Source organism: Gallinula chloropus (assembly GCF_964237585.1).
Source record: "Gallinula chloropus genome assembly, chromosome: 19".
In the NCBI taxonomy this organism is placed as follows: domain Eukaryota; kingdom Metazoa; phylum Chordata; class Aves; order Gruiformes; family Rallidae; genus Gallinula; species Gallinula chloropus.
Window position 1 is genome coordinate 7,002,001 of NC_140104.1, and position 16,338 is coordinate 7,018,338.

At 58.7% G+C, this 16,338-nt stretch overlaps 1 protein-coding gene across 1 annotated transcript in view; it reads right to left on the reverse strand.

Moving 5' to 3' along the window:
* Nucleotides 1-1,766, reverse strand: part of BAZ1B (bromodomain adjacent to zinc finger domain 1B) — a 42,131-nt gene extending 40,365 nt beyond the window's left edge. Inside the window, exon 1 of the mRNA XM_084273143.1 lies at nt 1,608-1,766. Coding sequence (XP_084129269.1) covers nt 1,608-1,720 — 113 coding nt within the window. The 5' untranslated portion in view covers nt 1,721-1,766. The remainder of the gene's footprint in view (nt 1-1,607) is intronic.
* Between the last annotated feature and the right edge of the window lie 14,572 nt (nt 1,767-16,338).

Here is a 16,338-nt window from a genome sequence, read left to right on the forward strand (position 1 = left end):
GACACGGGCTCCTCTTGACACGCCCCTTCCACAGGCCGTTCCCCTCCACCAGCTGGGACAGACACAAGTGACCAGAACCCACCCTCCAAGCTTTCCTTCGGTAACATCTCCCTCCAGCTCTACTGACTCACTTGCGATTTTCTGTTCCACTTTTCGCCTCGCTCACACTACACTGGATCACCAGAGCACGACAGAAACCCACCATCGCTTAGTTTCTCTTTTTAGCTCCATGACGTCTGTCTGCCAAGATGAACTTTCTAGAACGCGCGAGGCTGTCCTCCTCCCAGGGAATCCCAAGCAGTACTTTCTCCAAGAGAAGAGCATTCCTCTGGATCCTCAGTGCTTGCTCTGGTTTCTTCTTCCCTTCTAACTCTGCAGCTAATACCATCCCCTCCGAGGATGAGAAATGGTCTCTTTTTTTTGCCTTGATGTTAACACCACCGAAGTGTCTGCAGAAACACATCCTCCATCTACTCCCAGCTCCACAGGGACAATACCAACAGAGCAGTGCTCTCAGAAGGCTCCCATTAACTCCTCTGTGCTGATTAAACTCTGTCTTTTTGATCAGTTATCATTCCCCCCAGGGAAAGAGCTAGCGCAGCTCTCTGCCTGGTCAGGGGGATGACTGAGCTACTTTCAGTTTGCACACACGCCAATAACAGGTTTTCAGGTCACGTATTTAAGGCTTTAATTTAGAATGCCATTAAAAAGCAAGTACCTAACGCTCTACCCAACCTTCCTCTATTGGGCTGAACGCAGCAGCGATGCCTGCCTGCACTCAGATGCATGCCTCCCCTTCAAAGGCCACCTAAGCCTTCCGAGGGGCTTCACCGCCTGCGCTTCATACTCGAGTAACGAGACACTCTCCAGGGTCCGCCTAAGGTCCGGGGCTCCTTTGTCTGCCGCGCTGCCGAGGCCTCCAGCAGGCAGCCCCGCGCCCCTGCTCCAGCGCTCCCGCAGCCCGCGCTGCTCGGGCTCCGCTGCTCAGCGCCAGCCACGAGGCCGGCTGCGGAAGGGGCAGCGCGCCGGGGAGCGCGGGCCTGGTGCCCCCCGGGACCTCCCCCAGTTCCTGCCTTGGCGGCTGCACCGGGCCTGGCCCCGCCCGCCCGGAGCCGTTACCGGGACCCAGAGCGGGGGGGGGGGGGGGGGGGGGGGGAGGGGGCCGCTCACCGCCAGACCCCGCGCTCGGGCTCCCGCCGCTCCCTCGGCCCGCTCCCGCCCCCGGCCCGCAGGACACGGAGCCCAGACCCCAGCCCGGCCCCCCGAGAGCCGCTTCTGCGCTGAGCGCACCGGAGGCTCCCGGTGCCCCGCTATTCCCCTCGGAGCCCTCGGCCCCGCCGCCCCCCGCCCGCCCGGGACCGCGCTCCCAAACACGGCGGGGACCGCGGGCCCGCAGGGCCGAGCCGAGGCCTGGCTCCCCTGGCGGGCCGGGCCCCGGCCGAGCAGCCCGGCTTTGTTCCGGCGCCCCCCGCCCGAGAGGGCCGGTCCCGCGCCCGGCAGCGGCGGAGCGCCGGGCCGGGGGCAGCGGCCGCCGCGGCGGGTGACAGCGACGCCGGTAGAGCCCTCCCCGCCACCCTGCGCCCAGCACCCCCGGGCTCGGCGGATACTCGCGGGTGCGGAAGGCCTCCTGCGTGTGGGGGATGACGAACCGCTCCCCCGGCTCCCCCGGCGGCAGCGGCTTGGCCAGCGGGAAGGGCTTGCGGCCCAGCAGCGGCGCCATGGCGGAGCGGGACGAAGCGCCGGCCGGGACCGGCGGATCCGCGCGACGACCCCAGCGACGGCGGCGGGACCCGGGCGGGAGGATTGAAAAATGGCGGGAGATTCCCCTCCCCCTCCCCGGCGGGCGGCGGGCCGAGCCGCGCCGCGCGCACCCGGACCTGCCTCCCGCCCCGCGGGGCCCGCCCCGCCGCCGCGTCCTCGCCAGCCGATTGGCGAGCCGCCGGCGCCGCCGCCTTCCGATTGGCCGCGCGGCACGCCGATCGCCCCGCCCGCCCGGCGCGGCAAGCTGGCCTGCGCCGCGCGCGAGGTGAGAGGTCGCGTTATGTAAGCGGCAGAGAGCGCGACTCCATTTTGTGTCCCCGTTATCCGCCCGCCCCCCCCTCCCCGCGGCGCCCAATCGGAGCGCGCGCCTCCGCCCCCCCTCCGCACATCCGGGTATCGCGCCGCGGGCCGCGCGACGGGCTTTGTCCTCAGCGGGCGGCTCGTGCCGCCGCTGCCGCGGGAAGGGGCCGGCGCGCGGGGGGCACCGCAAGCCGGGGCGGACGGGGGAGTCAGCTCGCGCCGTCGACCCGCCCCGCGCCCTACGGGAGCCGCCCCCCGGCCTGGCCCCTCCGCCCCGCCGGGCCAGGGGCCGCTTCCCCTGCGCTCCCGCTGCGGGTCTGAGCGGCACCGGGCTTGGCGAACCGGTGAGGGGGCGGCTCGTGGTGCCGGTCGTGCCCGCGCTGCTCCCGGGGGCAGGCGGGAGGTTGGGACGCGGCTGTTCCGGAGCTCTGCCCGGTACCGGGCAGCCCCGCGGCGCTCCCGCTGTCCCGTCCTGGCCATCGCTGCGGGGACCCGGGGGCAGCCCGCGCTGTGCCACCGGTCCGGGGTGAGACCCGCGCGGTATAACACGGGCCTCCGCCTCCAGCAGGTCCCGGCACGGCGGCGGCAGCTGGAGCCCTGCCAGCCCCGCAGCGGCACCTCTCGCCTCCGCCGGCGGGACCGGAGCCGAGCCGCTGGCCCCGGGCGTGCGGGAAGGGCGGGGGATGCGAGAGCGCAGCGGTGCGGGGCTGTGCCGGGCCCAAGGGGGGTCGGGAAAGTCCGCGGGCTCTTGGCGGGGGGGGGGCGCCCAGCTGACGGGGGGCTCGGGGTGGGGAAGGGCTCGGCGCGACCTGAGCACGGAGAAGGGTCGGGCGCGGGGCGGCGGAGACGAGCTCCCGACAGCCGGGAGCGAGAGCTCGGGCCCCGGAGGAGCAGGGAGCTCCTCACCTGGAAGGGAACGCCGGGAATGCCGCCCGCCGAAGGGCTGAGCTCCGGCTGACTCCAGGGAGCTGCTGGGCGTGTGTCTGTTTGGCCTCAGCCCCTCGCCTCGGCCGGGAGCACGGGGCGGTGAAGAGCCGGCTCCGGCCTCGGTGACTGAAGCAGGTGCCTGCGCTGAGCTGGGCGCGGGGCATCGCTCCTGAGGGCTGCGCCCTGAAGGGCCAGTGACACAGGGCATGCCTGCGTGTTCCCGGGGGGAATGGTTAATTTCCCACTCTCAGACCTCACCCCGACAATCTCCGTGGGTTTCAAAGCCGTAGGGTGGCCGGTAGCTTCATTTACCCCTCTCCTTACAGGGCCTTTTGGTGAGCTCTGGCCTTAGTCTTGCTAACAGAGCCACGGGAGCCCTGTCAAGCTAGCAGGGAGAGGAGGCAGTGCCTGATGCACAGCAGTGTATTTCGGGACATCGGTTCCCCGATCCTGAGGGCTCAGAGCAGGCTTGTCCTGGGGTCCTCCTTGCAATGACATCCCTGTGTCCCTCTTTGGCTGCTGGATGGTGCTGACCGCTGCGTGGCAGAAAGCATCCTCTGCCAGCAGCAGTTGTGTGCTGCTCTGCTGTCCCTTCCCAGGAGAGATGGCCCACAGCCACCAAGGCTCACTGCACGTCCCCTCTGCACGTCCCTCCTGCTCCCAACCTCCAGGTCGCAGCCCTGTGCGAGGAGCCCACTGGGACTGCCCAGCATCCAGCTTGGGCTGGTGCTTCTGAGCTCTGGCATTTGCAGACGTAGTGAGGAGCTCCCTGGGCACGAGCACATCACCATGAGGGAGGCGAGTTCCTTCCTTGCCTCCTCTTGCTGCCCGCCAGTCTCCAGCATGGCTCGTAGTGCTGATGCTCAGTTTGCAGCCAGCACCATTCATCTGCAGGTCTCCGAGCTCTTGACAGCTGTTGAGTTAATTAAAGTTTGTGCTTTCCCTTTGAGCTGAAGGAACTGAACCCCATTTCGGTTTGATGGAGATCTCTCCAGTGCTGCTCACTTACAGCCCAGTCCTCAGGAAGACAGAGGCATTTCCCATCCTGTTAATGGTGTGAGAGGGCCCCAGAGCATCCGTAACTCGGCGCTGGCTTCCTGGGTGTAATGCAGAAGGTGATTAATTGGGTTTTTACTGTTTGAAACTGCTGTGGGTACTCTCACATCGAGATTCCCCATCCCTTTTCCTCACACTGTATCTGCTCAGCTGGAACCCAGGACAGCAGGAGGTGTCAATTTAATGTTCCTGCAAATACTTCTAATAGAAAACTGTCTCACTCCTTAAATACAAACACACAGCTTTGTTTTCAATGGGTCTTGTGTCTGTGGGAAATGCTCCTGTTGAAAAACGGGAGCAGGACTTTGCTGATGTTTCCATGGCTTTTCCAGTCACCTTTAGTCCCCAATGGTCCCTTTTGTGTGTAAATTAAATACTGTTAAATCCTGAAGCTGTCTCAAAATGTGGTTGAAGCTTATTAACAAACAGCACTCATTTCAACACACATTAGAGCATCTCGTAAGAGTGTCCCAAGGCAAAGCCCAGGTCTCTGTCCTGTCTCCAGCCCTGAAAGCCATGGTCGACTCTGAAGTCCACTGCTTGTCCATGCCACCCTCCAGCCCTCATACCCCTGCCTCACTCACTGCCTGCAAGGCACACGTGCACCCCTGCTACCCCACTACCCACCTCACTGTTTGCCCTAGAGGGTGGCAGGAGCAGGCATCCGAACTGGAACCAGCTCTGCTCCTGAGCAGCAGAGCCAGGGGCATCATTCGCTCTGTGCTGACATGGGAGCAGCTGTACCTCATGCTTAATGTTTCCCAGACTGTACATGGCATTGCCAGGTTATTGTATTTGCCAGGTTGCTTTGTTGGAAGAAGGATCACATCATTCCTGCTGGTGGAGGGAGCAATAAAGCGTTTAGCTTTGCAGGACAGGCATTTGTTAGGGGTGTTTGTAACCCTGGAAGTGGGTTTGTGCGTTGAGTATCCCCCAGTCAGCGCACAGAGCATCGTGTCTCTCAGCAAATGGGGGTCAGTGTGTCATCCTGTGCGCTGCTCGGGCAGGAGGTGGTGGCAATGCCACGACACAAGGGCAGCTTAGTTGGAGAATGAGAGAACCTGCCTGTGGCCAGGTGACAGACACGTCCCTCAGCATACGATGCGATGTACGGACCTGACAGTGTGCTTAGGGAGAGGGGAAGGTGTGTTCCTGGCTGCTCCTTCCAAACGCTGAGAGAGTTGGGAGCGTGGATGGGTGCTGAGTGTGGGTGCTGAGCACAGAGCCCAGCTCAGGTCCCTGTCCTGTGCAGGTGCCCGTTGTGCAGCAGGGAACAGCATCAAGGAATGGAAGGCAGAAGGTGCACAGTCACAGGGTGGGTGTCTGGCTTCGCTGGCCCAGCCTGGCCCTGTCCCCCCTGCTCTGCCAGGCTCCACGCGGTGCCTGTGACCTGGCTTCAGTGGCTGAGCTGTGTTTGGACCTGTCCCACAGATGCTGGGATGGAGCTCATGGGGCTGCTTTGTGTTTGTGCTGAAAACTCTGCTGGTAAGGCAGGGATGTTTTAGCTGCTGCTGAGCTGAGCCCCTGGAGCACTGGGGCCCTGCCTGCTTCTCACCCGGCTGCACAGGAGACGGGGAGGGACACAGCCGGGGGACAGCTGACCCCAGTGACCAAAGGGATACCCCATCATACCCTACACCCAGCTGTGCTCCACTTGGCATGTAGGTTAAATTCCTGCTCACCAGAGCACCCTTAACTGACTGAGGGCTCGTGGTGCAGCCGCCTGTGAAGCGCCCAGAGGTTGGGCTTCTCCTTATGGACGGGACCAGCCATGGCAGCGGCTTCTCAGCCACACAGCCTCCCACTCAAAAGTGGCCAAAACTGACCAAAACCAGGACACAGGGACCGGCCTCGCAGCTGTCCAGGAGGTGGCAGTCTTGCCTTTGGACAACGTGTGCGATTGTCCCAGGGTGGCACCAGATTTCCTGCAGAGCAGTTGGAGGCGTGCAGGGAAACCCAGGGCTGTGGGCTGGCTGAGTTTGGGTCTGCTGGGGGAGGAGAAGGCTGCGTGTGTAGGGGCTGATGGTCCATCCTGTTTGGTGAGGTACCAGAACTGGGGTGGTGGCCTGCCAGCAGTGAGGACAGCCTGTGCTCAGCAGGAGAGTGTCCCTGGGTACATATAAATGACAAACCTCAGCAAGGGGACTCTTCGCCGTCAAGGAATTGTGTCCACAGGTGAGCTGGAGATGTGAAGTCCATGTGGCTTCAGGTCCTCCAGGTTTGGAGGATTTAATCATGGGCAGGTGAGAGCATCCCTGTGAGGATTGACCCCACTCACAGAGCCTGACCCACAGCTGCCTCTTTCCACTTGGAGCCGTGGCCAGCACCTTTGGCATTCACACAGAGGGTGAGTGATGGGAATCATCATCGCTACCAACCCCTGTCCCTACCAGGAGCCCCTGCTGTCCCCCTGCTCCCCACTTACTGCCCTCAGCAGCTGTTGTCCTTCCTCCTGCTCCTCAAACTCCCCCCCCACCCCTTCACCCAGCATCCCCAAGTCACCCTTGTCCTGCCCAGGGCTCCCACCCTCTTTCCAGCCCAGCTCAGGGGCTGTGCCCCCTTGCCTGTCCCACACTCATTCACCTTCCTTGCCCCTTGGTTTGTGAGAGGTGACATTCTCTGTGGGCCATTTTCTGCTCAGAGGAGGAGCAGCAGAGCTGAGCACCTGGCTGGAAGGGTGCTTGGAGCCATCCTCCACACACAGCCTTCACAGAAGCTGCTGGGGATAACCAGCAACAACTTGGAGTCTAATTCTGGGCTACCGTAAACTTGTCTTTGCCATTAAAGAGCAGGAGGCTCTTGAAACAACCTTGGCCAAGAGCTGGACTTGATGATCCTTGTGTGTCCCTTCCAACCCAGTGTATTCTATGATTCTGTGATGACAACTGGTCTGTTCACTAAGCAAAACGCTGAACACATGGAGGAAATCCATCACAGAACCATGTCAGTTCTCTCTCAACGAGGGACAAACATGTCGCTCAGTGCCACCTTCTTGGGCACAAGCTGATGTGCTTCCCCCAACAGGCCCTTCTCGTCGCTGCATTCCCTGGCTGCTGTCAGTCAGTCAGCTCCATCGCAGGTGGCTGGCTGCCTGGTGGGGACGTGGTGGGGACGCTGTGGGGACGTGATGTCTGTGTCCCTGCCAGGAGCCTGGTGGGGTGGGCAGAGCAGGACACGACGAGCTCACAGGGTCCAACTGTGGGAAAAGCCTAACGCCATCGTGTGCCACGGTTCACGTGGGGCTGATGTCCCCACCCCACGCTGGCATCACCCACCCTCTCCAGGCACTGCCTGGCTCCTAGCTCAGCACCTGTGATGGATGCAGACCCCTGGAGAGACCAACAGAGGCTCCTTCTCTTTGCTAGTCATCCCAAGGCATCGTCCTTGTGTGCCTGTTTAATCCCTTTTCCCTTTTTGGTGGAGCTTGGTGACCCCAGCTAGTGGATGCAGTGCCTTGTCCTGGCACACTGCCCATGCTCCTGCTGAGGAATTCCCTCAGGAATCCCAGGAGCCAGAGCCTTTCCCAGGCCACCCACCGCCTTTTGCCAGTGCAGGGCCACGGAGCTGGACTGCAGTGCTGCTGGAGCCATCCCAAGCCTGGCAGGGACCTGCTGGCTCCAAGATGTGGGCACCAGAGCAGGGTGACTGCTGCAGCTGGGGCTGGGCTGAGCCCTGACAAGCCTGTAGCTGTAGCCAAATTATTAGGACAGGGTAGAAAGAAAAGTCCCTTTGCTGCCCACCACCTGGGAAGGTATTTCATGAGACAAGGAGCCTTGACCCCAAAATCTCTCCTCTGCGTGGGCAGAGGGAATAGGATGCCCCAGGGTGATACGAAGACATCTGCATCATCATCTTTCTTCCATCTTTGGGTTTGGAACGTGAAGGATTTGTCTGGATAGCTGGATTTTACCAGGGAGCCTGGCAAACCCAACTGTCCTTGTGATTCATCCCTGTGAGCCCGTGTCCCCGCAGTGCCGAGGGCTGGTGCTCAGGACCCCCTGGCACGGGGGGAGCCTGGCTCCACGCAGGGGTCGAGTACAGCGGGAGGGTACCAAAGCTCAGCACAACTCCTGTGCTTGGTCATGAACAAGGGAGGAAAAAGGGTAATTAGAGAATCTGGACAACATTTTTAATTATAACCCCGATAAGCCTCCCCCCAAAACAGCCCTTGTCACGGAGTCTGGTGCCAGCTCCACCTTTCAAAGGCCACGTCAAACTGGTCTCTGCTGAAGAAGGTCCATGGCAACTGTGTCCACACACCGTGAATGCCTCAAGCCCGTTTTCTCTGAGGACTTGCAGCACTTGCAGCTCACAAAGAGGTGATGAGATCAGCAGTGACCCGGCCTTCCTCCAGGGGGGCTCCTGACAATCCTGGCCATTCCCCAGACCGAAAATTCATGGGTATAAAATCCACATGACCGACCAGGGACCCTCCTTCCCCATCAAGGGAGATCAAGTGTTAAATTGTTCACTGTGGTTTAAATGAAGGGTGCAGAGGCACCCAGATACAAGCCCTTCTTATCACTTTTGGCTGGCTGATGGGTCCACTAAAGCCCAGGTTTGGGGGATGGAAAGCGATGTGCTCGTGCCCCTCGTCCCTGCACTGCAGCGGCTGTTGGCAGAGCTGGCTCCCTGCGGGCTGGAGGCAGCAGATGGCATTGCTGCTCAACACATCTGCTGCTCGCCAGTGTCCATGGGCTTCTCAGAGGCTTACGATCCCTGCTCCACATCCATCCTTTTGAAGCAGTTTCTTTCCCAATGCCCAGTCTGCACACTGGTCTGGAGCCGATGCCTGTCTGTTCCCTTCGTGCTCCTCTGCCAGCCGAGGGTCACGCTGTGTCGTAGGGACGAGATCAGGACTGTGATGTGGTGTGGCACCTGCCGTGGCCCACGTTGTCCTTTGGCCTCACAGAGCAGCAGAAGACATGCTCTGCAGGGATGAGAGGAGGGAAGGTGTCTTGCTGGGTTCCCAGGGGAAGGAGACACCAGCCCTGGAGGTGTCTGCAGCCAGCCACGGAGATGGAGCCTGGGGACATCCTGAGATGTTTCTGTCTCAGGGTTCCCAGGAACACCTTGCACAAGGTCTCTCTGACCATTCCTGTCCCCAGGGTCAGGTTTTCTGCCACATGGGTGTCAGCCTTTCTCCCCATGGCAGCTGAGCAGCACTGGATGCCTCTTTGATCCCTGCAGAGCACCACGGTCACAGCCAGGAGGGGTGGGATGTGCTGCAGGACCCTTGTTCACACAAAGAGGCTTAAACCCTAACTGCATGGGACAGTGTGGGGGCGAGTGGTGACCCAGAACTTTTAGTAAGGGAAGAGGCCAGTGGCCCCCTGGCTTTATGGCCAGATGGAGCTCTGAGATTCCTGCATGGGAGCGGGAAGTACACACAGGCTGGGAGAAGGAAGGCTGATAGTCCCAGCCTTTGCTGACCACCTTTGTTTGCTTTGTACATGGTGGTTAATTAATAGCACATTTCAGAGCACCACCCATCACTGCCGGGGTCAGGAAGATCCTGTTCACTTGCTCCATCCCCTCTGCATGCAGGTTTGGAGCCAGGAGGTGTCTTGCTAGGGCAGGTGGTCGTTACCAGCTTGCTCTGTGTGGCAGCAAGTATCACCTCTGGCGCGGGCTGCAGCTGAAGAGATGGGGGAGAGCACCAGCACCCCCTGCTCACTCTGCCCTATGCCACTTTGACAGTCATATTTACGCTGGCTCAGGGATGGTCCCTGTTGGGTGAACTCCAGTGTTAAGCAGGGCTGTGGGTCCCAGGGTGGGAAGAAGAATGCAGTCAGCTGCTGGCTGTGTCTCACATGGGAAGATGAAAGTAAGATCCTTGTATCAGTCCTGGATAAAAGCAGATGGAGTGAGTGAGCTGGTGTGTTATTCCCAGGAGCAGGGGCCACCCTTTGACTCCTCAAGATACAGAAAGAGCCTCAAATTGCCCAGCAATGTGAAAGGGAAGGACAACTGAGCTGGAGCTCCTTCATGCACACAGGCAGGGGCAGAGCAGAAGGGTGATGGCTGGAGGAACGTTCATCAATACTGGGACCAAACCAAAGGCAGGTGCACCAGGAAGGGCCCAGTCTCTGAACTGGGGTTCAGCAGGCAGCAAAGGGTTTGTGAATGGTGCTCTTTGTTACCTTTGCTTGCGGGCAGGGAAGCCATTTAAACAGGAGGAGGAGGAGGAGGAGGTTCTGCCAATGAGATGGGAACCCACGGCCCCTTTCTCCTGGTGAACATGGAGATAGGGTTTATCAGCTGTTATCTCTTGCCCATACTCTGATGATGTTAGATCTTGGGGTTCAGACTTTCCATCATACACCAAGAAGGCCAGCAGCACCCTGTCTGGTGTCAGCAGTGGTGTGGCCAACAGGACCAGGGCAGTGACTGTCCCCTGTCCTGGGCACCAGTGAGGCCACCCCTTGAGTGCTGGGGTCAGGCTTGGGCACCTCACTTCCAAAAGGACACTGAGGTGCTGGAGCAGGGCCAGAGAAGGGCCAGAGTGGGGAAGGGTCTGGAACACAAGTCTGAGGGAACTGGGGAGGCTTAGCCTGGAGAAGAGGAGGCTGAGGGGAGACGTGATCACTCTCTACAGCTACCTGGAAGGAAGGTGTAGTGAGGTGGGGGTTGGTCTCTTCCCAAGTAACAACCGACAGGACAAGAGGAAATGGTCTCGGGTTGTGTCAAGGGAGGTTTAGTTTGGATACTGGGAAAAATTCCTCCACCAAAAGGGTTGTCAGCATTGGAACCAGCTGTCCAGGGAAGTGGGGGAGCCCCCATTCCTGGGGAGATTTAGATGATGTGGCATGCAGGGACGGGGTTTAGTGCTGGCCTTGGCAGCGCTGGGCTCACAGTTGAACTCAACAACCTCTTGGGTGTCGCCCAACCCAAACAATTCCCGGGTTCTCTGATTTGCGTTACACAAACTCAATCCTAGTTTATGGTGCTGGAAACAGGCACCAAAAGTGACACGTTCGGGGCAGTTAAAAGCTCACGGTGTGTGCAGGCACACAGCGGCACAGATAGCCTGGGCTGCTCATCAGGATGTGCTTTCAGCTTCCTTCTGTGAAAGGAAAACACCACTTGCACCTCGCAGCTGGGAGACAAACATCCCCCACCTGGCAGATGCTCCAGAGGCCCATAAGGAAAAGTCAAGGAGAGGGAAGTGGCACTACCTGCTTGGAAGAGACGTCTGTAACGCCGGCGGGGAGCAGCTGGCTGGCGGCACACAGGGCTCAGGGTGAGCACGGGGTGCAGTGCTGGGACCTGCCTCTTGCCTGCTGCTGCCCAGGGCTGCCCCGCTCCTTCTCCCCAGGAGGGTTGGGGGGCTTTTGTTTTGCCTTAGGGTGGGCTCACCTGGCAGCAAGGCCCCTTCAGCTGTAGACAGGCTGTCTGTGGTCAGGAGGGGAGGGGAGCTCAGTGAGTGTGCATCTGCCCTGGCAGGGATCAAGGTCTCGGGCCCATGGTATCTGCCAGGGCTCTGAAAGAGCACAGTTCTTGGGGTGATGCCCATGCCACAGGCCAGGCCCTCCCAGCAGATCAGACAGGACTCCTGGTGCCTCCGTGGCCACCCCAGTGGATGCAGTTGTGGCGGAGTTACGTGGAGCCATGGAGCGGGGATGGGGTGGTGGGGTAACATCCCATCCCTCTCCAGGCAGCACTTCAGACCTCACATCCCTGCAGGAACAAGCTATGAGAGAAAATGGTTTTTAAAGCCTCATGTAACTGGCAGAGTACACAGGGAAAAATCTCTTGGTTTCTCAACTCACTTGTCCACTTTTCTGGAAATCCTGGTTTCCCCTCCAATGGCTGAGCCAAGAGTAACTCTGGAAGTACCTTGGGGTAACATGGACCTCTCCGTGCTCATGTTTCCCTTCTGGCCCCTACCCCTACACAGCCACCTCATCCTCTCTGGGGAAAGCCCCCAGCCCCAATCTCTCACACTCTGGGTACTGATGGAATTCAAACGAGTCGTTTTTCAGATGTGAGGCTTTGGAAAATGTGGTGTTTTCTCCAGGATTTTTTGCAGCCACAGCTTAAAACCTGCTTGGGCAAATGGTGCCATTTGTTGCTGTGGGCTGTATGGTAGGGAGCGGGGCCTCCACACGGTGGTGGTGCGTGGTTGCCCAGGCAGGGAACATCCTGTGGACCCCAGTTCCTACACCCACTGTTGGAAGAGGCAGGAGATTTCCCCAGCCCTGGGTGCTCCCTGGAATGACACCTACTTTCATGTGGGACTCAGACAGAAATGCTCTCCTCTTTCAGCTGGCCCAGTCTCTCTAGCTCCGTTCCCAAGGTGAGCCCCAGATGTGACAAGCTGGACAGTTGCCACTGTTGCTGGGTTCTGCCCTGTGCCTGCTGTTGATCCAGGTGCTATTTGCTCTGGGAGAAAGCAGGGACATCCCTGGGGTCTGCCATGGCGCTGCATCCATCTCCTTTCCATCCCAGTGGGATGTGGCAGGAGGGGCACCAGAACATGCTCAGAGTGGGGTCTCTGGGGCTGTGCCCTGTGGGGGTGGCTGGCGGGACCTCTGCTCCTGTCTCCAGGCACCTGCTGGTGCATCCCAAGGAAGAGCCATGCTCGACACATGGGAAGTGGCTGGATGCCTTTGCCACTCCCAGTGTATTTGCTCCTGTCCTGATAAGGGCTCTTATCAGAGCAGACGAACACCCCTATAGGGTTACAGCCCCTGGCAGCTCATTATGCTAATGAGCCCCGACGAGCCATCGCTGTAAGGTGCATTCCTCCCCTGGCACACAGAGCTATAAATCTTGCCACTCGAAGCACATCAACAGGGACTTTCTGGACTTCCAAGTGTCCCCGTGGAGTCGGCATGGGTGAGTGTGAGCGCAGGGAGCGGGGCAGGAGCATGAGGGGTGCTGAGAGCCTCCCCTGGAAGAGCTGCCTGTTGCTCCCGTGGATGGAGGACTTGCTGCAAGGGCAGGAGATGCCATGGGGCAGGAGACCTCAGGAGGGGCTGGCGGGGGAGAGGACACCTGGTGCCACCCTGCCCCAAGGAGCAGGAACCAGAGGAGGGACAGACTGGTGCTGGGCCATAACCAGGGCTGCAGACCTGGTCACAGTGCCGCTCTGGCTGAAGGGACAGGGGCTCTCCACACCCCTCACTGCTCCAGCACAGTGGGCAGAGCTTCAGCCAGGTGCAGGGTGCTGGTGAACCAGGGCACGGCTCTGCGGTGGGCTCTGCTGTGCTGGGGGCAGGAGGGCAGGGCAGCCCTTCCCTGTTCAGTGGGGACAGGGAGGATGCTGCACAAAGAGAAGCATCACAGCAGCTCATCTCCTAGGCACAGCCCCAGGGACAGGTTGGGTCCCTGTCCGGCAGAGCCGCTGTGCCTGGTTCTGTCCTGGCAGTCGTGAATCTAAGCGTGAAAGTGTTAAAAACACACAGTTGGGTTTATGGGGTGTGGGGAGCTCAGGCTTCCCACTGTGACCAAGGGCTCATCCCTGTGCATGTGCAAAGCAGAGGCACTGCTGGAAAAATTGTCCTTACAGATGTTCTGCAGTCCAACAGTGCTGTAATCCCCAGAGATGCAGCTGCCATGCCACCTTTAAATAAATGTTGAGATTTTAATCTCGGGATAACTACTGATATAATTAAATTGAATCACATTCTGTTTATTTTTATTTGATCATGACTTTTTTACAGTGTTGATTTTCTTTGGATGATCCAGAGCATAGTGCCAGGTGTGAAGAAACCCCAGCCAGCTGTGTGGTGAGCTGGAGGGGCAGAAACTATTTGGAAAGGTTTCTGTGTAAAGATAAACGCTTTGGTCAAGGTTCTTCTGACCTGCAAAGCCATCTCTTGTGATTGCTTGAGTTTGCTCCCAGATTTCCTGGACACCTTGTGCCCTCGGGAGGCCTTGGGACACAAGATTCGTGTCAGAAAGGGAGCCCAGTGTCACCCTCGCAGGTTTGGGGTGACTCACAGCTGGTTCACCTCAGGGCAGCTCGTTCCCTGTCGCATGTTTTACACCAGTGGTTTGACTCTCACCTTGCCCCTTTCTCCCCCAGCTCCCTGCTGTGCTCCCCTCCTGTTCCTTGCCTGCGTGTTGGCTCTGCCAGCCCCACATCTCACCAGGAGCGTCCAAAGCCAAAACCTCCTCAGCCAACCTCTCCTGAGTAACACCAGCTCTGCTCTGAAGGTGTTGGTGAACGGTAGGTACATGGAAGGTCTCCACCTCTGCCAGCAGCACACAGCTAGGACAGCCTCAGGGTGGAATGTAAGGGAGGGTATCTTCCATCCTGGTGGTCTCCCCAGGCTGTCAGTGGGTCCTCAGCGTCCCACAGGAGAAACCTGCCCTCCCTCAAACATCTGGAGGGTGTAGACACGGGACCTTGCAGTCATGGGCCTTTCTGCTCTCATGTAGGTGTGTAGAAGCCCAGTGGGTTTGCTCTGATCCCCTCCTGTGTCCAGGGCTAGCTGTTCCCACGTGTCCCCTGCCCCATGGGAGGATGGTAGGAACAGTCAGTGAGAAGGATGCAGAAGAAGGGGTTCTTCTGCCACCAGCATCCCCAGCTGTTTCCCTCGTCCCACAGCTAAGAACCAGAGGTCTTAGCTGTCTGAGGGTACTTCACCAGGATGCACCATTCCCTGTCTCCCCCTCAGCCTTGCTCCTGGGGTGCCTGCAGTCCCAGGAGGCTGGACACAGCTCCCGCAGAGGTGGGAGAGGATGGCTGATGCCTACCTGGCTGAGAGAACACAAAACAATCCTGTGCCCAGTTTCTCAGGCCATAACACACCAAAAATAGCTGGGAATGGAGACTACAGAAGACAAAGGCTCATTTCCCAGCCAGGAGAATGATCAGAGGTGAAAAGGCCCTACATCTTACAGCCTGGATTCCACTTCTGGGGCCAGAAAGAGCCTCCTGATCTGAGCTCCAGGTTTCCTTGGTGTCATCCTGCCCCCTCATTTCTGAATTTCTTCTCTACTGTTGTTTTCCATGTCCCAGGTCAGCTCCGTCTGGTGAATGGCTCCAGTGTGTGCTCTGGCCGGTTGGAGGTCTGGTACCGCAACGAGTGGGGAACGGTGTGTGACGACGGCTGGGACATGAGAGATGCCTCTGTGGTGTGTAGGCAGCTTGGCTGTGGGGAGGCAGTGTCAGCCCCGGGTAGTGCTCAGCTGAGATCTGTGCACCACACAGCCACTTGTTCTTTCAGAGAAGGGGTGGTGGGGTGAAATTGAGGGAGGGGAAAAAGGAGGGAGAAGAAAAACCCAAGAGACTAGAACCTGGGCGGTTGGGATGAGCACAGTTTACTGGGGCAGCAGAAAGAGAGAGATAATAATAACAGGACTTTATAGCAAAATATATGAAACTAGTGCTACACAATGCAGTTTCTCACCAAACTGCACAGCTCAGAGCTATCCTGGAACCAGACCATCCCCTAAACTGCATGCCTGCACCTCCCCCCATCAGCCCCCCTTTATGCTGAGCATGACATAATTGGCTTGGAATACCCCCTTTGGCCAGTTCAAGTCACTTGTCCTGGCTGTGTCCCCTCCCTTCTTGTTAGCAGGGAAATATGAACAACTGAAAAGTCCTTGATTGCTTGGCAACAACTAGAACCATCAGAGTGTTCTCAGCACTGCTCCCATCCCAGCTCCCAAACAGGGCATTCCATCCCTGCTAGAAAGAAACGAACTCTATCCTAGCCAAAACCAGCACACTCCTGTCCTTGTCTTCCTCAAGGGTGGAAGCTTCATTCCATCACACTCTTCAGTTCATTCCAGTTCATGGATGGCCGGATTTCTGTCCGTGCATCCAATTACAGCAAGAATTCCTCTTCTGTTTATCTACAAAGCTTCTTCCTCAAGGTCCTGTTTATCTACAAAGCCCTTCCCCAAAGCTCTGCTTATCTACAAAGTTTCCTCTTCAAGGCCTTTCTTTTGCTAAACTAAATGACCTAATTCATAGCTTGTTAGTACGTTAACAATCAATCAAGGATGTGCTGCTTGCTCAGGGCTCTTGTTCTAGCTACAGCTGGTTTCACAAAGGTCTTTTAGTAACCCTTTGCATCCCTTCCGTGTGAGGGCTGTGCTCAGGTGCTGCCTCTGCCACCCAGGCAGGTCCCAGTTCAGGTCTGGGGTGAGATCTGGGTCTGGGTTTGCATCTGGATCTGTTTCTGAGCCTGGGACTAGGTCTGGGTCTGTGTTAGGATCTGGGTTTGGGTTCAGTTCTGAGCTGGGTTTAGGTCTGGGCCTGGGTCTTGCCTGGGTTTGGGTTTAGTTCTGAGCTGGGATTAGGTCTGGGCCTGGGTCTGGGCTGGGTTTGGG